Source organism: Xenopus tropicalis, chromosome 6, assembly GCF_000004195.4.
Source record: "Xenopus tropicalis strain Nigerian chromosome 6, UCB_Xtro_10.0, whole genome shotgun sequence".
Classification (NCBI taxonomy): Eukaryota; Metazoa; Chordata; class Amphibia; order Anura; family Pipidae; genus Xenopus; species Xenopus tropicalis.
The window spans coordinates 57,177,755-57,205,403 of NC_030682.2; the positions used below are offsets into that span (position 1 = coordinate 57,177,755).

Consider the following 27,649-nt stretch of genomic DNA (forward strand, 5'->3'; position numbering starts at 1 on the left):
TCTGCAGCCTTGCATATTTATATGGTCATAAAATGTCCCAAGAACTTCCAAAATCCTTATATTTTACAACTGTGGGAAAAATGTTTGTATCACTAGCTCTATATCTGTATATTGAATATGCACACACAGTATAAGGATTGGGGGTGAGCTGGTCCATGTTGCATTCAGTGCTCCGAGAACAGCCAGCAAGTAAAAGGAACTACTGCCACTATACTTCTCTGATTAAACTACATTCTTATGAAATGGTTGTATCACATTTTTTATGTTGCAAAGAGCTTTGGGTTTATTTAAATGAAAATGTGCTGTTCCTTTAGTGAGCTGAAGTAAATGATTCCTATTGTTGAATACATTTTGACTGCAATATGTTTTTTAACAAAATATCTCTCATAAAAAGCCAGCTACCAGCGCTCTATAAGATTACATTTTCAGAGGCAAATTCCCTTTTTCATAAAAGGTTATACAATCCATTAGTGAAATGATGAAAGGTTTGGAACAAAAGGGCAAATCACTGTGTTTTTTCCCCACAATGTAGTATTTTCCCCAGAATTCCAGCATAATAACAGGAACTTGCTAAGTAGCACCAGTTTGGCACATTGCAAGCAAGATGAAAATACTGCCAGTGTAGTAAAATAAAAAAATATATATATTTCTAAACTAAGAAAATATAAAAAATATAAAAGGTTGGGGATTTAAACATACAAAATAGCATTTGGAAAGTTTAAGGAAAACGCAGGAAAGGAAATTGGAATGAAACACAGAGAAAGATAGGGAAACCCATAGAGATAAAAAGTAGTTAAAGTGATTGTGTTTGGGATAAAATCCAATTTTAGGCGCAACACAGCACCTTTGTAGCACTGCAAAATACTTGGGAAGAAAGGATTGTAAGGAAATGTCCAGCCTAGCCTATTGCATTTCTAGCTGTATCTGAAGGGTAATGAGGGCAGAAAGAAGTAGTGAAGTAGTGTGTACACCACAATAATGGATCTTCTAATGTACTGCAATGTTTTTTGGTCTTTGGCTTTGCACAGATGTTAATAAGACTTTGGCACATTATGGAAAGCTGCTTGTAAGGTCCTTAGTAGGTACTCGAATTGCATTTTTTCATCTTACTGTAAGATAAAGTTGGGAAAGTCTCCAGGCAGTCCTGAATTAGCATATTGTGTACGCTTAGTAATAGAACGAAACAAGGAAGTGTTAAGTTATTTTCTTCTTACTATGCATGAGAACAACTTAGTTACAAGAAAAGTGTTTAATATTCACAGCTTTAATTTCCTTCTGTGACAGCTTTGGCCATGAGTTTAGATCCCAATTCTGTATGGAAAAAATAGTATAATAGAAGATATTCATCTTACTTAGAATCATTTATGACAGGTTATAATCCTATTAGAAGGCCACATTTCGCTGTAGGATATCCCTCCAAGAGCACATTTATGATAAATCACCAAATTCCCTTGTGATTTTATTAGCAACTATGACTATAGATAGGCCCCGAGTACATAACTCATAAGCATCAATTTAGCTTTTCGTGCATGCTTTTCTGTATTAATAAGTGACTGTCCAGTCTTAAAAGTAAAACAAAACACAGTGGGCAGAAGCTGAGTAGATGTGGTTTTGTTCTCTTTACATGCCCATGTTCTTCCATGAGATGACACATTCTTTCTACTTCTGGGCTACATTTGCCTTTCCACTTCTCCTTAACAAACCTCATAACAATATGGTCATATAAGTAATATGCTTACCCACTAGTAAAGTGGACATTTTCTGAAATTTAGGTGCCTCTGGACATTTGAATGCAGGGGTTAAAAGAATGTACTTCTATTCTGCACAGGCCTGCCTCATTCACCCTTTGACAGTATCTTATTTCTCTAGTGCCACAGTAGTGCAATTGGGCTTAGCCCAGTATTTGAAAGTGAAACATAAATAAGAGTATTATACCTTTGAATCAAATGAGCTGTAAAGGAAAAGATGTTCTGCAGCTGCTGACCAGTGTACATTAACTGTTCTCCCTTTTCATTAAACTGTGTATTCAAATATAAAAACAATTAAAATATAAAAACAAAAGTAGTTCTATAGAATTTTTTATATTTATATATGATTTTGTTTAAAAAGCTGGGGTATACAGCCATCGCACACTGAAAAAACTGCAGCATATTGATCAAAGATGTCAAACATACTTGGTATTAATGGAGGTTTTGTTTGATACATACTGCAGTTGTTGAGTTAAATAGTCCCTATCTTTTCCTGGATTGATGCACATTTCCCAATAATGGTCAGAAACATGAACATTGAATGCAGTGTCATAGAAAAAGAAGTATATTGTTTTGTTTTAAAACATGCTTTCTATTATCTATACACAGATATACAGACATATACATAACATATGTACTTAGATTTGAGCTGTCATAAAAAAAATATTTAAGACATGATATGACAAACTTTTCAATACATTAAGGGATTTAACAAAATTCAGCTTTTTTTTTTGTTTTTCAGAAAAGCCATGCTCTTAAGCGAGACAGCGGAAGACTCTTGCCTGGAATGTTTAACCTGCAGAAGTATTAAGCTATGCAGGTGAAGTAATGACAGATTCCAACAGACACCGAGCTATTAGTGCCATGAAAGCTAATGAAATCCCAACAGGTAACAGTTTCATATTGACCTCAAGTGTATTTTAAGGACAGGGTTCAACTGTTACTTAAAGTGTTTCAGGGGCCCTTTCAAAAATGATTATGATGGTCCATTTTATCTTATATAAACGTACATGTGTAAATGCTCCTCCTGGCTGCTGGATAAATATAAGACTCAGGATATATATCCTTTTGCATTATTTCTATACTAATGAGATTCAACTTGAAGATTTATAATGTTGTGTAGACTTCAACTTTTAATTAACAGTGTATTAAATATATATAACTTTTTGGTTTGAATGTAAGTAGCGATGAGCAATTCACAGCTAAATTCTGCACTTTGTTGTGGGCAAATTTTTTCACAAAACTGCGCCAAAAATTTGGCGAAAAAAAAGTCACCAAAAAAATGTTTCTGAGACAAAAAAGTCGCTTTAATGCATTTGGAGTGAGAAAAAAACACCCATTGACTTTAATGCATTTGGAGTGAGAAAAAAACACCCATTGACTTTAATGCATTTGGAGTGAGAAAAATCGGCCATTAAGGTTAATGCATTTGGTGTAAGGAAAAAAGTTGAGCATAAAAAACGTTGCCTATGTTTTGCCATTTTGCAAATTCTTTAGCAGTTTTGCGAAGTGAAATGGGACAGATTTGCTCATCACTAAATGTAATTGTCTTTTTCTTTTTTTACAGGTATGGTACCTGTTATCCAGAATTCTTTTGACCTGGTGTCTTCTGGATAAGGGGTCTTTCTGTAATTTAGATCACCATATATTAAGACTACTAAAAAAACATTTTAACATTAAATAAACCCAATAGGATTTTTTCTGCCCCCAATAAGGGGTAATTATACCTTAGTTGGGATCAAGTACAAGGCACTGTTTTATTATTACAGAGAAAAAAGGAAATCATTTTTAAAATGTTAATAATTGAATTTTTTGATTGAAATGGAGTCTATGGGAGATGGCTGTCCTGTAATGCAGAGATTTCTGGATAACAGATGCCACACCTGTATTATTAAAGGAGTAGACCTTTTAGGAATGTCTGCAACCTAAGCCTACAATGACATTTATGAAATGTGTGCCAGGTGCATCACTAAGGTGTATTCCCTCTATATTTTATATTTTGCACTAAACATTAGTACTGTAATCATTTTCAGTTTATTCTCACGCATGAATAGTTCTGTTAAAGGTAAATGCATTGTCATTTTTGGTCAGCCTTCCTTAGTATATCTGCCCTTGTAAAGGTACTGTCTGTAGCTGCGGCTAGTGAATTCAACATCATTAGAAATAGTATTTTACCTGCTGTTCAATAAGCCTATGCAGTGCCTGAATCTCATGTGCAAATGAAAAATGACTATAGTCCTTCCATATGAAAAGATTCGGCCGAATACCGAACTAAATCTAAATCCTAATTTGCATATGCAAACTTGGCTATGGAAGGATTAAAGATCGCTGCATGCGCAGCAAAAAAATTTCAAGTTCTGTGTTTATGTGACAAAAAGTCGCATGATTTTAAGGATTCGGATTCGGTTCAGCCAAGAGCGTGAATTCAGCTGAATCCAGCTATAAAAGGCCAAATCTTGGCTGAACCCCGAACCCAATCCTGGTTTCAGTACACCCCTACTTCTAGGCAGTGGAAAAAAGTGTGAAATTAGGCTTTCCTCTTTTTGTGACAGACACGGGCCAAGAATTTGTGTATATGAGCCTAAGAAAGGGGACCATTTACTAACCTTCAGATTTTTTTTTCCGAATTAGATTTTTATCGCTAAAAGTCGCAGAAAAAAAAGTTGAGCCTTTTCAGAGATTTACTATGCGTCAAAATGGCTAAAAATCCAAATCCAAATCCGACAATTCGCCAGCTAGAATTTGAGATTATGTAGAAGTCAATGGCAAATGTCCCTTCCCTTCCCTGGAGGATCTTCCTTTTGCTTTAAAAGTTTATTTGAATTTTAAATTAAAAATGAGATGAGATGTTAGAGTTTTAGTAAATCTGCCTTTATGCATGAAGCCTTAATTCAGTTTAACAAATAATAAATTCAGTCACAGATTAGTATAAATTGTTGGCTTGGCTATAAATGTTAAATTGTACAGCACTGTGTGTTCTTGTAGTTGAACTTATGTATATATATATATACAGTATATGCAGTACAGCTTCTTTAAATTAAGCTGTAAAATGGGAGCATTCTCTAAATCTGCTGCCTGAAACCTGTCTGATAATGTCAGGGGTAAAGTTTTGTGCTTCTGGACAAATTTATGTACAGCAAAATATGCAGCAGTTTATATTACAGAGCGGCTACCATGCCCTATATTATAACTTTAACAAAGACACCAATGATTCTGCTATTGATAATTCACTAACAGTCACAGGCATATCCCTGATTTTCTTTTTTGAGAGTAATCAATCATAAGGTTCACATGGGGCGCTATTAAGATGGCCTCTTCTACACCATTTGCTTTAACCCTCTGAAACCTTTAAAAGATAGACACTATCGCTGAGTAGATATGCTGTGTTTGAGTAACGCATATTCCATTGCATATGTGTACATCACTTATATTGCTATAGAAGTGGTTGCATTGTAAAATGTAAACCTCTGTGATTGGGGCAAAATCCCAGAAAGGAAATCTGCTTTATAAAATGCAGATAATAGTACAATGAAATTTAAATTTGATGAACATTGTGAAAATAATTCAAGGTTTTGGTGTATATTTTGACAGGCCAATTCAATATGGCCTTAGTGTAAAAGTGATCTTTAAAGGAGATGACAACCCAAAAGTGAAAATTTTAGAGAAACTTAAACAACTTTCTGAGATAGTGTAGTCCATATGACAATTTTATAGCATTTTAAATAAAAGTATGGCTAAATTGTTATTTTAAACAATACCTTTTCCACCATTGTAGAACCTTTACAATGTATCTAAAGTAGTGTGTAACTCCCCCTCAGACTTCATCATATGCCATAATCCACTACTCCAACCATGTGACTAATTGTAATTCTTACATGGAATTTCCTTCCAGCAAAGAATTGAGTAAAGCTACTTATTTTATATTATCATGACAAATTTATCTTGGACTTCACGCTACATGATTGGCTGTAAAGACTGGAGGACAAGATGTCAAACTTTCTCTATCGCCTACCAATGAGCACCACCTCTTCATCTGCCTTTGGATATAGCCTACTTTACCTTCACCCCTTCTAGCACACAAGCTCTTTCCCATTACTCTCTCTTCAACACAGCCTATTTTCCCATCAGTACCTTTTGCCATCACCCCCTCTTGACCATAGCCTCTTTTATCATCAACTCCTTGTGCACACAGCCTAATGGTGAAACCTGCTTCACCACTTTACTGACAAAATCAGATTTCTTTGCCTTATAAAAAATTTGCTGGTATAGTTGACCTGCTCAGGGAGAGGTGCTGATAGCAATGCAATTTTATTAAACAGCAATAAATTATGGGAGATAAAATTCACAGTTTGTGGGCATGCATGGCATAATCCAGAGGGTTCCAGGGGAAGATGCCATTGCCTGCTAAGATCTAAAAGATTAATGGAGGACAAAACTGACTTTAATAAGGTATTTACAAGCTCAAAAGACAACAATTGTTATATCAATTATTTCCTAGCAAGTAATTTTTACATTCTGGGTTGATATCCCCATTAAGGGAAATGTAAATTAGGGGGGTATTACTGCTTGTACTTTTTTATGTAAACAGACAATGAAATGCAGTAAAAGAGAACAGCTTAACTGTGTGCATTGAGATTCTTTCTCTGCAATTCAATTTATTCAATAAAGCAAGAGCATCTATACTGTTGATATGTCAAGAGGCATTCTACGTAAGCAGCCACTGAATAGCACAATCTGACCCCTTGGCTTGCTTTTTGACTGCTGTCTATGGACCTCAGCATTTGATTAGCAAAACATACACAAACCATTCATTAAATATATAGTCCTGGGTAATACAAACTAGGGATGCACCAAATCTATTTTTGGTTTCGGCCAAACCCCATTCGACCAAATAACAAACCGAATCCTAATCTGCATATGCAAGGACAAGAAAGGGTTAAAGAGAACCATGCGAAAATTTTTCAACTTCCGTGTTTATGTGACAAAAAGTCACATGATTTTAAGGATTCATATTCTGTTTGGCAGGACTGTGGATTTGGCTGAATCCAATTCCTGCTGAATCTTGGCCAAATCCTGGATTCAGTGCTGCCCTAATACAAACTGATAATTGATGTTTGGAAGGTTCATTATTTTTGAAAAGTAGATATCCTTAGCATCACAGTAATAAAACTGTTTCATAAGTTTTTTTTCAAATGGCAAATTGATGATTTGGTAAGTAAATTTCGCTTAACCGACAGACACCTGCATTTAGTTTGACAGCAGGGCAAATATATGATTTTTATAAAACAAGTGAACATATGTACAATCCAATAAAGTAGGTGTGAACTCAAAACCGACTTCGCAGGAAGTGAATTCAGAGGGAACTCCACAAGGTTTGGTGAAATTAGAAGGGACTCCACACAAAGAGCTTTTCAGTTTAGTAAACGTTGAAGCTAGTGGGAAAGTGAATGGACGGTAGCTCTTTCTTCTACACACTATGACACTCTGTTGCAAAGAACACATATTTGTGCTTTCACTGTGATGTGTGATAACAGATAGACCACCCCTCCCTAAATGTATGAAAATGTGACCTCATTACAATAATGAATATTAACAAAATTAACAAAACTGAGAATATCTTGTTATATTCTGAGCTGTCTTGTCTATACCGTGTCCCTCTGTTCCAGCTGATTAACATGATGTTGATATTTTGCTTGTTACTATTGGTACATATTGAAAAATCCAGACACGTGATCACAGGTTGTGTAATTCCTTTTGCTAAGTGGCCAGAGATATAGCGAAGGGTCATCTTCTTGGACCTCAGTATGCTTGTTTACAACTGTGTTCTACTGTTAATTTGGAGGTATGCAAAGATATACAGAGCCTTGAGTCCAGTTTGAATTTGTTTTTATATTGCATACAACTTTGTGGATTGCTGGAATTTGAAGAAGAAAGCAAAAAGGTAGGACTTTGGAGGGAACCAGTTCCCCATGCATGTTCATAATTAGCTTTTTTTTTGTAACAGAACTGCAAAAAAAATGAAATAAAAATGCACTGTGAAAACATAACCACAAGGACAGCCTGTGTCTGTGGAATAGTAATATGAATTCACCAGTCAGGAAAATTCCAGATGTCCTTGTATTGGCTCATTCAAGTCCAAAGGTGCTTGTCTCCTCGACTGCTATTAACAATTTTTCATGTAACATTGAATAAGAAGGATATGGAGGAAGATCCAAGCGATTGAAGCACGTGTGTGCCCTGCAAGAGATAAATTACCGCATGAAACAGTTTTCTAATTCTTAAGATGAGGAGGATTCAATTCAATTACAACAATGGATATAGGATTTGTCGGAGCAACGACTGCATAAGCTCATTGATCCAACTAAAAAATTAAATCTGCCTGATCGACACCTAGCCAATTTTTGGGCAAATATCTGTCGGGGGTCCCCATACACGGGCAGATAAGCTACCAAATCAGAAATTTTGCAAAACACTACATTCTTAGATCATTTCCTCTCATAAATCAGGCTTCTTCCTGTGAATTGTCTTTGTGAAAGCGCCACAAATCAAAGCAATAAATTAAGACATAATCATGGTCCTTTTTACTTCTATATGAATATGAAGGTCTCTTTATTGCATGTTTTCATGTGCCAGGGGCACTGCTGTTATGAGGCGGGTTGAGAAACTTCCCTCAGGCGGCAGCAGTCCGCAAGTTACCAGGGATGGCAAAAAGCCACCCATCACACTACTCCAACACTCGCAAAGGTAACGTCTGTGTGGGGGGGGGGGAGCGCAGCATTGCAGGAGCTGCCTCAGAGTGCCCAAGGGGCAAGGTATGCCCCTGCTGTGTGTGCTAATGCATGTTCATTAAGCATTAATGTATTAAAATTAAGGGGTTACAGTGGCACGCTGCTAGAGTTTGACCTCCAGTAACTTACTGCAACCCATCAAGTGACTTTTAGGGCAATGCAGATCAGGCACTTTAGGGAGTTTTGTCATCTGAGAAACCTCAGGCAGGTGACAAAATGTTTGGAATTGCCCACTTTTATTTCAGTGGAATAGCCTAGAACAGTCGGTGCACTCTGGGATCAAGCAAATGTTGCTCAGAAACAATGGAAACTTTCTGTCCTGAAATACTTTCTGTATAACCATTTTTCCAGGGGACATTGCAATTGAAATGAATAAGGGGTTAGATACACCCCAAATTGCCCCCTCTGCCCTAATAGTCTAGTGCAGTTAAAATAGTGAAAAGAAACAAATTATTGGATGTTATGGGTTACGGGGATGAGAAATAATTGCTCAGAGGTTGAGGTAATACAGGTTCCAACATTTCTGGTTATAATACCTTGGAAGAGATGTTATTTTCCCCCATTTTTCTATGCAGAATCGCCTCAGCCCGTTGCTTCCTCGCAGAGCTGCAAACCCTTCATATGGCACACTAGATGTCCCAGTGACAAACTGCAAGAGTCGTAACCTTTGTTCATTGTTGAACCTTTCCACTGCTGCCCAGAACCACCGGATGACAATATGGCCATCATGATATCCTGAGATCAAAATACAGTTAGTAGCTGTCATTCAGAAGTGACTAAATTACATGGAGAGAAACTGTTGCAGAAATGTAATCATACAGCCTTTATAAATAGACAGGTTGCATTTTTATTTCCTAAGGCAGTGGGGTAATAAAGAACCATGGAACTTCCCAATACCATTAAACTCAAATCTTGCCTGGACTCTGAATTACATTACAGAATTGGATTATATGTATTTTAAGTGATTATTTATTATTCTAAGTGATAATGCGTAGATTTGTTATTGAAATACTAAACACGTTTTCCTTAGACCGCTAGTTGGTATTCCAAATTCCAATTTTCAGCCTAAATTAAACACTCATACAGTATGCCTCCATTGGTGGATGAACTAAAACTAGACATTAAAGACAAGGTCCGTGAAGCTGGCTTGCCTCTTTCACAAAGAAGAACTTAGTTTATGAAAATGATTAGTTCAAACTAATTCTACTATTGGCATTCTACTCCCAGCAGGTGTTAATGCATACTACTCCTACTACTCCTTTCCCCATCCAAGTTCTGTGATAATCTGTTTATTAAGTTGGCCAACTATGAACATAGCTTTTATTTGCCCTTGTACATTTCCTTGGTTATTCATTGTGCTTATGTATTCTACTGACAAAGTTAAAAAACCCCACTATAACCTTACCTCCTCGGTACTCTGTGTTATTGCGCCAGTCATTGAGGTCAATTTCAGCAGTTCCTGCAATTACCAGCTCAAGTTCTCTTGCATCAAATACAGATACAAGCCTTGAATCTACCACCTGAAACAAAAACAGGTAAAATGTTGAAAAAACTTTAGTCTGTCCCTAAAGGAGTTGTGTAGTATGTAAGGTGGCAAGTATTTTACTGAATGTTTGACTATTAGCATGATGATCAGTTTAATCTTGCCTCTATCTGATTGGTGTAGAGTGTATGAGGCAAAAGTGGAATGGTGCCCCCCAAGTTCGCAGTGACAAGTAGAGTGGTAAGGATTGACAAGCTCATATTCCAGGAGGCTGAACTAAGGGTAGGCATACAGAAGAGGTACATGCCTAGCACCCCCTTCATACATCTGTAATGAATTAAAGTTGCTTACAATTTTTTTTTAATTAGGCAAACATTTTATATTTGGGTTGACATGCCCTTTAAGAGCACAGATTTTACTTTAAAATTCTGCCTTAATTTTTACAGATGAGGTAAGATTTTCTCTTGCATTTTCATTTTAATGATGTTGCTGATGTTGGAGACCTGCAAAAAAGCTTTATCGAGCAATATTCCTTACAGTATTTAGACCTCCTTTAAGTAAATAGGCTTATATACAACATCATTTTCTATTATAACATGCCATAAATACCTTCCCTGGCTTTTATGCTCATATAGACATTTTACAATGGCAATTGTAAAAACATTGTTTATACGTTTGCAAAGTGAAGCTAGATTTAGGGAAATCACTTCATTTTCCAGAGAGGGGGATTCCACTGTTGCATTGTAGCAGCATTGTATATAACTTCTGTATGTGTAAGCAAATCATCTTCCAATCAAAAGGCTTGTTTACAAAGTTTCCCCCAGTTCCTGCATTAGTTTTCTCCTCAGAAGAAATGCTGCTGCACTGCTAGATATGGCCATGCAATGGATGCATTCTTACAGAAATCAGTTTACTGCATATTTAATGTCTGCAGGGGAATGCACCTCCTCGCCTGACCTGCCCATATAGAGCTGGATAAGTTATCTTATTAGATTTAATCATTGCTTATTACAGTGCTGAAAATAGAAAATGAGTTTGATTTGGGACTAGATTTGCCTTTTTCTAGTATTCCAGCACCTCCTCATGGCTACAGTGTGCAGCTTTAAGTGTACATTGCTTTCTCCAGTATAAAATACAAGAACACACTGCTACAATCTACCAAAGTTGTCCAACTGCAATCATAATCTATTCTCACCTCCCAAATTACTATACAGTCATTCCTTTAGTTTCAATTTCACCACACCACTTGTCAAGTATGATAAAAGTATTCATGTGACTACTTTTCTTTATATTGTCCAAAGAAGAAGTCTCCGGGGAACTACAGGATGACATTCCTAACTGTCATGGGACTGCCTTAACATTCTGTCCTGTATACAGCCTAGTGGCAGTAGTAGCACTACCAAAATAATGTGGGATTATTGCTTTCATTTAGAGGACTATAAAGGGTGCCTGAGTAACTCCTTTAAAACCTGGGTAATCCCAACATCTCATTCCTATATTGCAAATATTGGTTATATTTTTGTAAACATTTACAGGAGAATGTGTAAATGAATGTAAATAATCAGTAGGCACATTTGCACTAATGCAATAACCTGTGGGCATCCAATCCAATCGCCTTCACTGATTTTCCTGTAAAACTCTGCACAAAGCTAATTTAGTGACTGATTGCTTATGGTTACTGCCAAGGTGCAAATTTGCCCACAGTTAATAAATGGGTCTCAAGGCCACAGGCACACACAAAAAGCCAATGTAACATTTACTAGATAGCTGTTTGGATACAAATGCTCTCTCTTAGTAAACAAATTGTACGTTTTACTTACACAAGTGTTGGCTTTAACTGCATAGAGAGGAATGCATGAATTATTTATTTGCACTTGTCATTTTTTGCACCAGCTCCAGTAGGTTTTATGAAGGAAAATGGGATATTTAAGCTATTTCAACGTCGGTAATGAGTTTACAGTCCAAGCACAGTTAAAAATCTTACAGGGAGGCTCATTTTAAAACAGACATGCATTCATAGCCAGTATTGAGGAAGATACTTGTGCCCACACATTGCTCTTCGCAACATTCACTAGTGTGCGCCTTTAGCCTGCTCTAAGGACTTGCAAATGGATCCCTGGAATTACAGTGAACATGGTCCTGACATTAATTCCAGGAAGAAGCTGACTGAGTTGTATAGGATGTAACTTGGTGAGCGCCTGCAATTACCCTCAAATTCTAAGAAGGACCACTGTATTGTGGTTAAAAAATGGTGATTTACATCTGAATTTTGATATTTTCTTGTATATGTTTGAAAATGAGTCTTTTGATCTCTTTATTGCTTATATCCAACGGCTTACCTCATAAAATCCCCGTACAAGGGCTTCTGTCTGCTGTACGACTCCTCGCTCTACTCGCCATTTCACCATTTTCTCAATATATTCTTTCTTATTTTTTTCTGAAACCTGAATATTTGCACCCCCAGACTTGAGCTCTCTTTCAGTGACCTGAAAAGAAACCACAATGGGGAACATCAAATTGAGGCTACAAGATATCTGCTTATTTTAAACCAGTTAATCCGAATGATTTTCAGTACAAAAAGTAAATGTTGCAACTTGTGTAGAGCCCAAAGCTTCTTATATATTTACAGTCTTTGGGCGAGCTGTGCTTCAGGCCTGGAGCCACCATAAAGAAAAAACAGATGACACCTCACCTATGGATACCAATGTCTGTTGTGATCGCTCGGATCTGCCTGTCCAAATGCATGAAAAAGTAATTTTTGGGTTAAATTACCATACCTGCCCAAACACCTCCTCATTGACAGTGAATGTAAGATCCAGGATATCAGTTATATCATTGTCCTTCATCCACTGTAAACTCTGATGAAATTCTTCATCTAGGTATTCAAGGTCACTGAGGTCACAGGGACTAGAGGTTGAAAAAAGAAATCACTAAAGTTTACACAATACTAACGTTTGGCACATTTGGAGTTCCCTTCCTAGGAAAGTGCCTGATTACAATGGAAGTGCATTTTACCTTTTAGCAACTAGTGTACTCACTCAACCTTCCCAGTGATTTTCCTTTCCAACTATCTAACCATCCATTTATATTGTATGCTTTGAAGCAGGAGAACAGTAAATGGTGATTACTAATACATTGTTATGGTTACTAGATCTGGTGCAAGCTTTTCATCTTCTATTACATTATGATATATTTGAGGCCACTGACTGGATATGAGATAGTATGGACACAACACTTGAGGAAATTTAATACACACTAATATATGGAGAATGGATAAGACAGGGCATGATTAAAATACTCTCAAGAATCCATTCAGACATACAGTATAGACCCTCCCCATAGGGAAAATAACTTATAATACCTTTAAAATTAAAGGAACAGTTCAGTGTAAATAATGAAACTGGGTAAAATGGATAGACAGTGCACTTTTTATTTTTTTTTAATGAAAAGTATCTATTTTACTCAGTTTCATTTTTATACTGAACTCTTCCTTTAAAGGTTTATATATCCGATTCCTTTGAAATCAATAGAATAATTTTGTGAGTTTAAGAGCATGAATGGTGTATCGAGCAGTTAAATTTGCTTTTTAGTTGTGCAAGTTATTCATTTGTGCAAGTTGTGTGTTATACTCACAGCCGTAGAAGGGCCTTATAAAAGGGTCTTGTAAAGAAGGCATCCAGCAGATACTGATGAATAAGGGCAAGTCCAAGGATTCTCCCACTAAACCGGAACCTAGGGGTCACAGGAACCATTAATTATGAATAAGGGAGGATGTGTGTTTTATATTATGTTGTATACATAAACCTAAAGATGCAGTATCTTAAATTAAACATAAGTGTAAGCTCTTTTACCCAGAGCCCTTTCACCTCTTGTATGCTGCTTTTTATGTAAATCTGTATGTTTACTGTATGTAGCCATTTATTGTACAATGCTGTGGAACATGTTGATGCCTCAAAAAAATACACGATAATAATAAAAATAATAAGTGCTCATTTATTTCAGAGAAGTCTCAAGTTTCAGCTGTCCCTGCCTCTTTAATTTGTTCCTGCAGTTAACAGGTGCAACACTGCCCTCCTAAAAAGGAGCTATAGGGAAGGTGATTATTAAGGGGCTCCTTTGTGGGCTGACAAAGGGGTACGCCCCCGAAACGTTGCTGAATAAACACGCAGGGGGCTCTGCCCCACTTGCATTACACCTGTTGTACCGGTCGATACATAAATGTTTATACCAGCTTGTGCAGGGATGTGTGTGTGTACTTGAGTATAAGTGTGTAATGAGTATAAGACACTCATTTCCAAACCGATTTTTGGTACCGAACAAATACTTTTGTTTTAAATTCATAATTTCTTATTTTTTGGATTTTTTTCATGTCAATTAATATCTGATTTTTTTTTTCTTATCTGCATGTAAATACTTACGAAACCTTTTCCCAGTAACTGTATTTTGATTTTTTAGGCTTAGAAGCATTCATTTATGTGTATTATCTCAATAAATTACTCATGATTTTACTTATGATTTGAGCTTTAAATTTACTCATATGGAGTTCCTGAGTGCCTGCTATCTCGCTAATCTGTTCCTATATGGCTCCCCAATGCTGAGGGTCTGGGGCATAAGCACCTGGACCAACCCTGTACTATGGGTAAGCTTTTTTCTACGATCTATATATTTTCATTGAAATTTATAACTGTATTTTGATGTATAGTATGTATATGAAGTATGTAAATTTTTTAAGGACCGCAAAGCATTGGACTAGAAGTAGATTTTGCATAGGGCAAATGTGCCAGACAAAATGTACTGGTGCCCTCTGTATCCAAAGGTTCATGGCTCATAATATGTTCCCTCAAATCTTCAAATGTTAATGGAATTTTTTTTCAACCCTCAAGCGGTGCCACTGCAAAACATACAGAGTGGGCTCATTGAATAATACCAACAAGTACCAAGAGAATCCTCAGTAAATGATGACAGTAACCCAGACCACAATAGGGGTCATTTATGAGAGACTGTGTTATGGAGTGCAAAGGACCAGGGGGCACAAGAGCCTCTCAGTGCTCATTTGGCTAGCACTTCTTCTCCTGGTCTGGCTGTGGCCAGATAAAAAAATCCACACAAGGTGCAGATCACAGCATCAGTTGGCACAGGGCATCCTGGTCCTTACCACTTGCCATAGGGCAGAACATCCGCTGTCACTGAATGACGCACTAGTTAGGGTACGGGGGACACCTACGTGCTTCCCAACCCTGAAGCCAAGTACAAGCAGCATTTTTGCGGCTATCCCGTTTGGAGTTCAATTTGGAAACACCAGAAAGCAGTGTGCATGTACAAATAATTACATATACTAAAGCTGTTTTTTTGCACTTTGCACAAATGACCACTAATAAGTATGTGTTCTGTCGTTGATACCACAAAGAGGCCAAGGCTGAAAGTTAAGCATTGAGGCTATGTGGATTCTGTTGGTATATACTAGCACAGACCTCCAGTGTTTTAGATACAACAGTCCCTCTCACCTTAGCTTACACACGGCAGGGTACAGATTTGGGCACTGCATTTAACTCTAGTTAAAGGTAATAGCTGTTTTGAAAACATATGGTAACAAGTTCTATATATGAATGGACACTTTAAATGGCTCTCTATGAACTCTGCATGTGGAAAGCTGCTAATATTTAACTGAAAGTCAAAAGAATAAGTGCCTAAGCTGTGTTTTTGTTAAGTTAATGAGCCAATCTGGCGGTCCAGATGTTAAAAAGAGATTTATAGTATAGAGGTCAAAAGAATCTAACCACAATGTCACTTTATGATGCTTGACTTAATGTCCATTTACTGTAGATCCTTGGAGAACAAGCAAAGTTGACATGGAACCATTAATCTAGTGAGGTTTTTCTTTGACAAATGAGCATAAAGTGACATGTTGACTTTAGAAGTGGTTATTATGGGTTCTAAGGGATTGGTGCGATAGAGAATCAAGTCAATTCTTTGCAGCTGAAATGACAAATAATAAACTCATTGTACACCTTTTGCAGCTGTTTCTATGGCAAATATGTGAAAGCAGGCAGCTGTTGCTGAAATGTAGAACCTGTTGTAAAACACTTGCTTGTACGTTCAGAAGTGTGTGATTTATAAATATTTACACACATTTTAATTAAATATGATCCACAGTTTGGTTAAAACAAAAAACAACTTTTCTGTATACAGGCAGTGATAATATATATTATTTGTGTGTCTAAAAGTTTTGCAGAGGTCCAGATACCTAGTAAAATAATAGTACTGAATAGGACTCTGAATCATGGTTAGTAAGCACTGTAATATTTTTTCAATATAATCCAAACTGTATTTTTGTGGCAAGAAATGTGAAAATATTTAAATAAAAATTTGTGATGATTACATTACAGTATCAATCCATTACATTCTGTTCATGCAATAACTAATTACCCAAAAATGTCATTTATAATGGTACACTAAGTTCGAGCATTTGCATAGCAAACAGTATTAAATCAATGTATTACATTATCATTTTAATCTCCCACACCCCCAGCCCCAATAAAATACTTGCCATTCCAAGTGGTTCTCAACAAAAGCTGACATAGGGCTGATTTGTACAGTATACGTATCATTTGCTGAATATTCAAACAGCCCATAGTAGGGATTAAAGAGCTCCTGAGAGAGAAGAAAGAAGAACTCTCTAGATGGGCCGCTGTAATCCAGGCTATAAAAAAAGAGAACAAAGCAAAAAAGAAAACACTGTAAATATAATTACTTGTTGAATAATGTTGCTTTATGAAGACAATATATCATACAGAAATGTGATCAAGTAACCAATTAATACTTGCAAGCCATTTTAACAGCATTGCTGCAAATTAGCCCTTACTATAGCCCTGAACAGTTGAAGTATCTATAAAATATCACATAAAATGGCCCATATTTAACACACCTTGGCATATAAATTATGTTTATTAAAAAGAAGATCTAACAGCATGTGCCATTGGATTATCCAAAAACACCAAGACACTGCCATTTTAAAGAATTAGTAAACCGTTTGCATAACAGGTAGTGAAAGACATGTCTCTGTCCATTCATTGGCTAATAATGATAATTGGCATGTATGTGTGCCCTTGGCTTTTGTGGGAGGACAGTTGCTCTTACAAGCAAGAGGTATGAGCTATAGTACTTAAAGGGTAAGTAAACCTTTTATTTTAAAATTCCCCTAAACAGCCCCCAGAATAACATCACTTTCTTGCTGCATCCAGTTTTATTTTGTTTCTCTATTACAGTTCTTTTTGTTGCTTACATGTCTAGGGTGAAGCTCTGCCTCCTTTTGCTTTCAGTGAACTCTTTTTCTCTCTGACTGTGATGAGCTGAAGAGGTGCCTACTGCGCATAGCTGATTGATTTTAATTGGAGCAGAAGCAGTGAGCATGACCAGTATACACCTCTTTGAGGTCATCATCGGAGAGAGAGAGGGAAGGAGAGCTCAGAAAGCAAACGGGACAGAGGTTCAAGCTAGACAAGGAAGTAAGTAAAAGAGCTGCAGTTCAGCTACTTGTAATAGATAAACAAAATAAATGTGCATGCAGGAGAAAGGTATGCTATTCTGGGGACTGTTTTTTATTTTAAAATAAAAGGCTTACTTATCATTTAAGTACTATAGCATACCTCTTGCTTGTAAGAGCAACTGTCCTCTCACAAAAGCCAAGGGCACACATAAATGCCAATTATTATTAGCCAATGAATGGACAGAGCCATGTCAATGCAGTGCAATCACACAGACCATGCCAAAAGATAAAGAGTGCAAAACAAAACTATTTACAAATATGTAAAAGCCAGTGTTTCAAGTATGTGTTGGTTACAATTTCTAATTTAAGATATAGATCACCTTTAAAACAGTGTTCACCTCAATGTTTAGAATCATGATCCTACCTCCAACCACCCTACCCCTCTGGCAGGTACTGCACAGGGTCCTATAGTTTTTAGAACATTTTTACCATGCTGGGTAACAGTGCTGAAAACAATTTACTTATTATAAACTAGAGTTAGTTAATCCTTGACAATGAACCTCATTTTTCCCCAAAACTATAGTTCCTTAGTGTTATTGTTCTCATCTGGCTCTATATCCCACAAAGGACTAACCTCAGTGCCTTCCATATGAATTATTCTGCTAGCTGACCTTGCCCAGTCCTGTGGTGCCCACTACCTTTATGCATCAGAATGAATATTCTGTTAACTACAGTCATCAAACACATTTTTCAACTGACCTTAACCTACCTTTAAAGTTCTTCTGCAGTAGATTTTATCTTATTCACACCTATAGCCTTCTTCTGGAATAACTTCATTCAGTTGGATTCTTTTATACTTTTTAACATACAGTCTAGATAAAAATAACAGGAACCCATTCCACCTCCTAATAAAACCTCTTTTTCATCACTCCTGAGATTTCAAAAGCTGCAGAATCTCCATTTGTGTTGGTTTGTAAGGTTAAATCATTTATTTTTCCACTATCATACAACCCTTTGTAAATAACTGCTAATTTATAACAATAATATTAATAATTCAAATGTGCTACATAGAAATACTTTTATATTTTCTATCAGGGATGGAGTTGGCAGATGAAATTATATTACTACTTACCCTTCCTCTCCAACAAATGTGATATACAGCTTATTCCTCTGGAGCTCTTTGCGGGAATACGCCATTACTTGGTTGAAGGTTCCTTCCAAAAGATGATCCCGGCGAATAATGAGTCTACCAAACAAAAAAAAAATGCATGTATATTGTAAGCCATTTATACATAAGGGTAAGTACCACGACAAAGGAATTCTTATATATCTATTTAATGAAAGCGAAATATTACATCAGCCCTATTAAAATGGAATATACCTTAATAGAGGTTTCAGTTGGTTTGGTTAGGATGTACATACAGAAAAATAGGGCTGCAGACATTCTTCTGAATTCTGTATAAAAATACAAATAGGGCAGATTTCTCAAAGATTTACCTGGCAATCCTTAAGGATTCCAAGACATTTCGAATCAATTCTACTATTCATTCTGCAAAAATTCAGGATTAGTTCAATACTAAAGATTAAATGACATATCATTTTTGTGAAACGCTTTGGAAGATAGTGTTCTATTAATATATAAAAATACAATTATCATAATTAATTAGGATGAGATGGACTGTTTTTTCTATTAAGTGTCATTTTTGCAACATTGTAAGTAGCAGTGGGCTTAAAAAAACTATTTTATTGGGGGCAGAGCAATCCTATTGGGTTTAAATGATGTTTAAATGTTTTTTTAGTAGACATAAGGTATGGAGATCCAAATTACGGAAAGATCCCTTATCCGGAAAGACCCAGGTCCCAAGTATTCTGGATAACAGGTCCTATACCTGTATTTATTTGTTATGAAAACATTTTTAAGTAATAAAATACAAAGAAAAAATACCCTCACAAATTTGGGGGGTCTCTTTCGGGGGGTCCCGAAAACAACAAATTACAGGATGACCATCTCTCCAAATAATTTTAGTTTAAAAATATTTTCCATTTCTCTAATAAATCTTTTTTTAGCAATAACTTAGTACTTGTACTTAGCACTTATATTAGTACATACGCCCTACTGAATTTTCCATGTTTCAAAAGTCTTATTGTATTTTTTATGTTTATAAAAATATCATGCCTTCCATGTTTTAACTTACAATACCAAACAACATGGACTGACAAACAGATTTGGTATTTTTTTAAAACTCTGTGTCCCCTGACAGCCTTAAACTGTGGGCAGATGCTGGAATATCTGACCTATTGGCCTGTGGGTCAAACAGACAAAACTTATTAGTGGCCATACATGTGCATAGCCACACTCAATTGAACATTCTGAATGACTGAAATGTGTTCTTATTTTTTGTGTGTATGCTTAAAGTACTAATACAATTGTACAATTATACCAAGGCTACACAGGTAGTAAATCTACCAATGCAACAGCCATGAGCAGGGTACTACACTGAAAGTAAAATCACCTGATTAGGTCTCTTAGCTAAAGAGAAAAACAGCATTACACCATTTCGCATTAGTAGAGTGGAGCGGATCGGAGGTCGCCTGGAAAATGCCCACTTTTGCGTTTTTAAGGCCAACATCCGCTCCACTCTGTGTGCCCGCACTCGCACAGTTGCTGGCATTCTTAATGCAGGCACATGAAGGAGCGCCAGCAAGTGGATCCTCTCAGGGCTCTTAACACAGGGCTAAGAGAAGCAGATATACGCACCATGTGCCCTTCCCCTAATCCTCTATGGGGTCAGAAAATATAATTTCATAATAATTAATTGCACAATTAACAATAAAATTAGACATTCAACTTATATCTGTGTATAGTATAACTGTATGCACATTTACTGAATGGAAATGTAAACTGAACAGACATTACATTAGAAGGACAAAACTTATTAGGGCACATTCACTTACCCAGATACAGTTACCAAAGTGCAATTTCGGCCACAATTGGCATGTTTTTTTTTCCACTATGCCATGTTTTTTCCCAGAATTCATGCATCATTGTCATTGCAAATCAGGCATAAAATCAATTGTGCTGAGTCTGACTCAACTGCACTATATCTGGCATAACAGCGTCAAAATGAAAGCAACTGTGGTACACTTTGTTGCTAATAGGACGCTGTTATGCCAGATATTTTTGCAGTCTATCTGCAGTCATGTACGGTGTTCAGCATGTGAAAGTGCGCTTTGTCTATTGATGCAGGGCACTAAGGGAAACTTAGAGCTACTGCCTGGACAGGAGGTGACAGTAGCTCCAGAGCTTGCACAGCACCATGTGTCAATAGATGCAGCAGCACTTAATTCAGAACGGAAGGCAGGAAGGGGCTGATCAGAGCTGGGTGCAAGTACACAGAAGTGCCCAGAGCACATTTGGACACAAGTATCTTTAATGAAAGTGGCTTTAGAAGCAATGTAGTGTGGGGAATAGCACAAGTTGCCCACTGTGTCTGAAAATGAGCCCTATTATGTATGTACTTTTATATTTGCAGTTACACATACCAATAACAAAAGGACCATTTAGTTGTTACCATTACTCAAATATATTTTTTTAGACACAGGCCTAACATTAATATATGATGCACCCTTTTCGGGTAGCCCGAAAAGTTCCTATTTTCTGTTGAATTTACCTGCAAGTTAGGTATGTTTCTAATAAAAGTATAGGGCTTGCAAATGCAAAGAAGGCAGGGAACTGAATAAGCAAAACGTTGGGGTGACCCAATCAGACATGTACAACAGTAAATAATTAGCTACCTATTTGGCCAGTTTCAACATGAACAGAATCAATAAGGTTTTAAAATTTAGAATAAAGTATATTGGAATTTGTGTTGTGTGGGTGAATGTTTATTGAGCTTTTAACAGTTCAAAGAGTGTTACTGGACTCATAGAGGAAACTTATTGCACATCAGAGATCCATTCATAAAGCTGGTAAGTACTCCTGTGAGAGTAGCACCAGTAAAAACCAGCGGATATTATTATGGGTTTAGAAGTCTGTAAGACTTCTAAAAAGGATCTGTTTTATCTTGTAAAGGAAATGTATTGCAGAATATATCTTTTTTTAACCTATCTACTGTACATCTACACTTCTTTTATTCAGTACAATTTGTTAATTCATAAATTATGTAAAATAACATGAAGTGTAAGCTGCAAACACTATGGCTGTGGCTCTATTAAGATACAAAGTTTGTAATTTGTAGCAATGTATTTACAACACTATTATGCTGGTTGTGAATCATTAATAGACAGATTTCACACTGAATAAATGTCTGATTTTTTTTGATAATGGCATTAGTCTGTGTTTCATAATGTCTGATTTTTTTTTTATAATGGCATTAGTCTGTGTTTCATAAGATGTTGGTCAGTTGTGTTTGTAGGTGCAACACACTTGGGCTACAATAGCCAGACTGGTCTGTTTCGCAGACTGCGTTCAAGTGCAAGCCAACAAACTGCCCTTCACTCATATTTTCTCTCTTTTGTGTCTGCACTTGGAGTCACTGTGTCAGCCTGGATGCAGAAGCAAGCAGCAGTTTTCAGCGGTGAAAGCCGTCAGAATGCATTTTAGCACCAAAATCTGCACTGGGGGTGGCACAGTGGCTCCAGTTGCAGACACATAACTGAGTGAATGCCAGCGAATCAACTGATTCTCAGTCTGCAGTTATGATTGTGTAAGGACCGGATATACAATAAGAAGAGTACCTTGATAAACAAAATTCAAGTGTGTCCAATTTAGTCTAAATTTATTGCAACTGCACAGGTACAGGTTGCAGCCCTACAAAAGCATGGGTATTCCAGGAGATTGTTTTCAGTAAAAGGTTATAATCAAGTAGTTATTATAACAGGATTATTTAAGATTGATTTTATTAAATGATTTGATTATATACAATAGACTATTTTCAAAACAAGAAATTGAATTATATTATATATTAGATATTATACTGATACTGATTTGGTTAGGTTTTTATTGTTATAATGGAAGCTCACTTACTTAATTTTTCCTGGGCCTTGACCATACCCTTTGGCTTCAAGTTTTCTGTAGAAATTTCTTAACTTGGCTTCAAAATCTCTTCTGTATGGGGAGGGCGCCCTGGCACTGGCACGCTGTAACCCTGAAAATAAGCAACACTAGGCAATTACTGTACAATGCACTCTATCTAGCCTTGGAAAAACAGAGCAATGTAGATTTAAAGCAACCACAACAAATTCATAAGTAATTATAAAATAAGTATAAGTGTTTAGCTATTTTCACTGACCTCACATTAAGTAGATATGTATATTACATGTAATTAATCCCGAGGCACAAGGATATAGTGCTAAATACAAATACATTGGCTGCATGTTAGGTATTTCACATGACAAAAGGGGAATTATAAGTTCAGTGACCTTGATAAACAGAATAACAACAGCTGAACTTTCTCTGTCAGCCAAATTTTTATGGCATTTTTTAGGGACAAATTAAACAGTCTTTAAAAGTCACATTTTAAAAAGTACCTATTTTTCATAATATAGACTTATAGAGGAACAGTTAACAAATTTTGCTACATGTGCAACAATACAACTAATACAGAAACCACATGTCTCCCTAGGAATCTAGCAATTTATATGAAATGGAAAATGAATTTTCATGGCTGATGCTATGGCTTCAGCTACAGCAAAACCAACCAACTGCCTTCACTTTAAGTAGTAGAAAGTATGATTACCAAAGCAAGTGGCATGTAAAAATCCCAAAACAGCAAACACACTTTTTTTTAATGGGCAAAGAACAAGTAGACTTGTATAGAACAAGAATAATGCAGAACACAATAAAATTACTAAAAATCCATTAAAACCGATTGAAGAAATAAAACAAACTCACACAGAGATAGATTGGTGATCAGAATTCCAATTTCACTAGTCTTACTGTGCAATAAGCATTTTATGAGCACAAACAAGCTAAACAGCAACTAAACAGAAATTAAATTGCAATACAATGACTACAATAAATGCGCTAGACATGCAAATCACCGAAATAAAATAAAAAAGTAATTACACGGTGTGATTAGTACTCTTCATTACTATACAGTAAAAAATGTGTACAAAAGTACAGCTCTCTCTGTGTGTGTATGTCAGTTTGCATGCAGTTTGGTAGTAGTAGTAATGACAGTGAACAATAACCAGCACTTTAAGATTGAATAAATCTTTACAGAAAATAAATTCGTAAATACTTGTTCCCTAAATTCAGTTTGCTTCAGGGAGCAACACTTTACACAGATAATGCTCATTGTTGCTGCTGAGATGCACTTAGCACTATACAGGGCAAGGCATTCAGCAGCTCAAAACAGCTAACATGCAATTCAGCTATGGAGAAACATATGTGCTTCACCATATATGTGCTTTATTCTATGCCAAAATAATAGAACTTTCCCATCCATGGTTAGGAAGAATAAGCTCTGATCTTCTTGGCACTAAGGGGTGGCAGTCCCAATCGCTGAGTAGCAGAATTGTAACTGAGAAGGCTTTTCTGCCACTGCATATTACAGTAGATAGGATTGCCAACTGCCATTGTTAGCAAGTAGATTGGAACACCTCCTTGTTAACCTGTGGGTTTACAAGCTATTTTACTTTAAGAGTACTGTACAGAAAAATAATGAAACTGTTTTGTTTTAGTTTGTACTAAAACAAAACTGTATTTTAAAAAAAAAAACAACTTATTTTTTGGGCATAGATTCCAATTAATGTGGAATCCTGGACTTGTTCAAACTATGGCCCTAATGGATGCTATTTCTTTGTCTCAGAGATGCCCAATTAACATAGGCCTTTACCTGGAGAGTTCTGAGGTGAGGAGCCAGGTGAACAGCGAGGGGAAAAGCTGTATCCTGGATGGAAGGCAGCTTGTAGAGGGATATATGACATTATATCTTCTTCAAAAAGGCTGTCAAGAGGAAAACACCACTTATAAAAACATTGTTACAGAGTTTTCAAAATGATTTTTTGACACCAGTTACATGATGTAGGGAACAGTAAAAACATTAGCCACAGAAACTGTTGTGATCTTTTTGCCCTGAGTTTATTTAAGTAATAAAAACAACATACCTTAACAGTATTACCAAATCTGCATCACATGATAATTTCTCCAATCCATGAGTCCCTTCTGTTCGTATGTAATGAATCTTTTCCCTGTAACAACAATGATACTCTCTATCAGATATTTATGAGAACAGTGACGTCATGATTTTTCTTTGGTAACTATGCATTGTCTTTGTGTTGATGGAATGCCCATGCCATACTAAGGGGCAGATTTATCAAAATATGAGTTTAGAACTTACATAAAAACTCTCGTTCTGTTCATTCCTATGGGATTTTTAGAAGCGTATTTATCAATGGTTGAAAGTTAGAGTTCACCATTTGATAAATACTCTTCTAAAATCCCATAGAAATAAGTAGAATATGGGTAAGTTTTCATGTATTAAACCCACATTTTGATAAATCTGCTCCTAAAAGTAAATAGCTATTACCTAGCACATATGTTTCTCAATGTGAATGTGGACAAAAGGCCATGGGAAAATGTCCTGTCTTGTTCTTGTTTTCATTCAAAGCATAAATATATAAGAGATGTTTGTAGAACATGGGTTCCACTGTATACAGACATAACATACCAATTATTGGTGAACCAACAGACCAAACTTGAAGACTGTAAATAGGTTTTGTGAGTTGTGAGTATGCTAAAGCATACTAAGAGAACACGTGAATGAAGATGCTTTTGTAACAGCAAAAAGTAACAGAGCAGAGGGGTAACACAAACAAATGTTACTTCATATGCAGCTAAGTTGACTTATACACTACACAAGCCTCTGAAGACTTTGTAATAATAGGATATTCTGGAGTTAATTTTATTTACAGCTCTAGGCACAAAAATGGCACCCAATTAAATGGAACAAACAATGGACTTTGCTACCTATATTAGGGTTGTGCACCTGATTGCTGGTTGCACCTACTTTAGTGCAGCATGTTCTGGTGCAGCAATGTTTGGTACCTAGCACACAAACAGACAGCGAGTGTAGGGTTCAACTCATGTCCCTTCTTGCTGTACCTTAATGGACTTGCAGTTGCAGAGTATGTTAATTTATGTTTTGACCTGTGTGCATTTTGTATCTTATTATGACTGCCACAAATGCGCCAGTCATAAATTGTGTTAAAATTGTGGTTTCAAAATGTTACTCTGGATTCATTTACCATATGACCCTAGAATATGTTGCTTTATTTTTCTTTACTTGCAAACTGGAGTATATGCAAAATATTTAGGCCAGAAACATGTCTTGTTTGAATAGCACATGTGCAAGGGAGACCTGGGTACTACAAATAAAAATATGTGTCTTTATCTACAGATTTGCATTGCCTTGTTGTGTAGGACTCCTAACTGAAATAACTGGTATTGTTGTGGCACCTAAGCAATTCCAGTTACCATTTCACTAATTAGTCTGCAAGGAAGCAAAATGGGCAGGCGAAGAAAAAAGAAGTTGAAGAAGAGAAACGAAGTTCAAAAATGGGTCTTTTCCAAGGCCCAGGTAGCCTTTGTCATTCACTGGGTGCATTCACCTTACACAATAAAGCACGCACTGAATAAACCTGCATTGTGTTGTACTAAGGCTTATTTACTACAGGGGTGCAAAGTTTATACCTGAGTGCATGATTTCTGGCTAAACTTGGTTGACGTTCTTGTAGCATCTCAAAAATATTCGGCTGACGCAGAAAAGCAACAATCTTATCATTGTAGGCTGTAAGATACAAACATATCTTGGGTTATGATTTAATATGTTATACTGAGAATGTAGGCAACTCTTTATGACCCCAACATGCATCTACCTGCTGTCAAGTAGTTATAAGTATGTTGTTGTAGTTTTGGTTCCCGCAATTTTGCCACAGTCAGTTTCGCATAAAACCACTTTCATTAAAGTTATTTGCTTCAAATTTGCGCTTCCCTATAGCCTTCTGTTCCAAATCAAGTGCTGCTGCATCCATTGACACAGGGGAACCCTGAAGCACCCACCACCTACTGACTGGGTGGTAGCTCCAAGCTTTGGGCCCAGTGTCAGTAGGAGCAGAAATAAGGCCAATTGGACAGGGTCAGACTGGGCCGCCGGGAAGAAACCTGGTGACCCAGACCCAACCCCTGTAGGAGCTCCCCTGGCCGCAGGTGTCCCTTCCTTCATGCATTTCACTTACGCTCGCTGAGGGGAGGACATCGGGCGGGTGGCAGGGGTCTCTAGGGGGATGCGGCCGGTGGGGGCACCTTGGGGGTGCGGGGCCTTTGTGGCGGCAACCCCTGTTTGGCCCTGCACCCCCCAGTCCAATCCTGAAAATGGACTTCAACACAATTCAATGTCCAATTTGTGATGAAATGCATGCACAGCTACATTAAATTTGGCGAATTGGATACAATTGTGGTAGATGTATTGCAATCTCATCAAGACAATTGCCCCTTTGCAAGCACAATGACACTGGAATTCTAGGGGGAAAAAAGCTGCACTGTAGGAAAAACACATGGCTATTGTGCTCAACATTAATAGTGGTAACATTATATATATCATGATTTTAACTACAATTTCATTTTACAAAGAAGACAAATAATTACTCACCTAGAGGTACAGCTTCATGTTGATGCTGGTTTCGAACTGCTGTGACTAAACTATGGCCAGGTCTGGCTAATAAAGAAGCTCCCCTATTTCTGGAGACTTCTGAAGCCTGAAAAAGAAAAATATACAAATGTTCCAACTTCTTGTAAAACCAGTGGTTTTAAAAGGCTGCAAAATCACTCCCTAAAGAGTACAGATTGTAATAAAATCCCTAAAATGACTTTCCAATGTAGACGTATTATTAATTATTTATTACAGACTGCTCTACTTTGTGCTTCATCTGTTACATGCAGTTGAGTCAACAAGGGCATATATTTCCTAAATGATAAATAATGTGTATATATATATATATATATATATATATTGATAAATAGCTTCTTTTAAAGGACATGTAAAGCCTACATTTGCCTACAATGTATATCTGTTGGGCATGTCTCCCCCACCCAAATGGCACCATTTGTACTGTATATATCCCCTCCGCTTGCCAGCACCAT

At 36.7% G+C, this 27,649-nt stretch overlaps 1 protein-coding gene across 3 annotated transcripts in view; it reads right to left on the reverse strand.

Annotated features, from left to right (window-relative positions):
* Positions 1–6,040: 6,040 nt before the first annotated feature.
* hecw1 (HECT, C2 and WW domain containing E3 ubiquitin protein ligase 1) overlaps positions 6,041–27,649 on the reverse strand; it is a 129,975-nt gene continuing 108,366 nt past the window's right edge. For 2 of the 3 annotated variants that reach the window (XM_018094564.2, XM_018094565.2), the window contains 13 exons: positions 27,159–27,264; positions 26,201–26,297; positions 24,616–24,699; positions 24,345–24,454; positions 22,532–22,652; positions 18,638–18,751; positions 16,567–16,719; positions 13,653–13,751; positions 12,797–12,926; positions 12,359–12,505; positions 9,942–10,056; positions 9,073–9,271; positions 6,041–7,985 (listed from right to left, as the gene is read on the reverse strand). In XM_018094564.2, coding sequence (XP_017950053.1) covers positions 7,874–7,985; positions 9,073–9,271; positions 9,942–10,056; positions 12,359–12,505; positions 12,797–12,926; positions 13,653–13,751; positions 16,567–16,719; positions 18,638–18,751; positions 22,532–22,652; positions 24,345–24,454; positions 24,616–24,699; positions 26,201–26,297; positions 27,159–27,264 — 1,587 coding nt within the window. In that variant the 3' untranslated portion in view covers positions 6,041–7,873. The remainder of the gene's footprint in view (positions 7,986–9,072; positions 9,272–9,941; positions 10,057–12,358; positions 12,506–12,796; positions 12,927–13,652; positions 13,752–16,566; positions 16,720–18,637; positions 18,752–22,531; positions 22,653–24,344; positions 24,455–24,615; positions 24,700–26,200; positions 26,298–27,158; positions 27,265–27,649) is intronic. The other variant, NM_001130278.1, reaches the window with a different exon arrangement.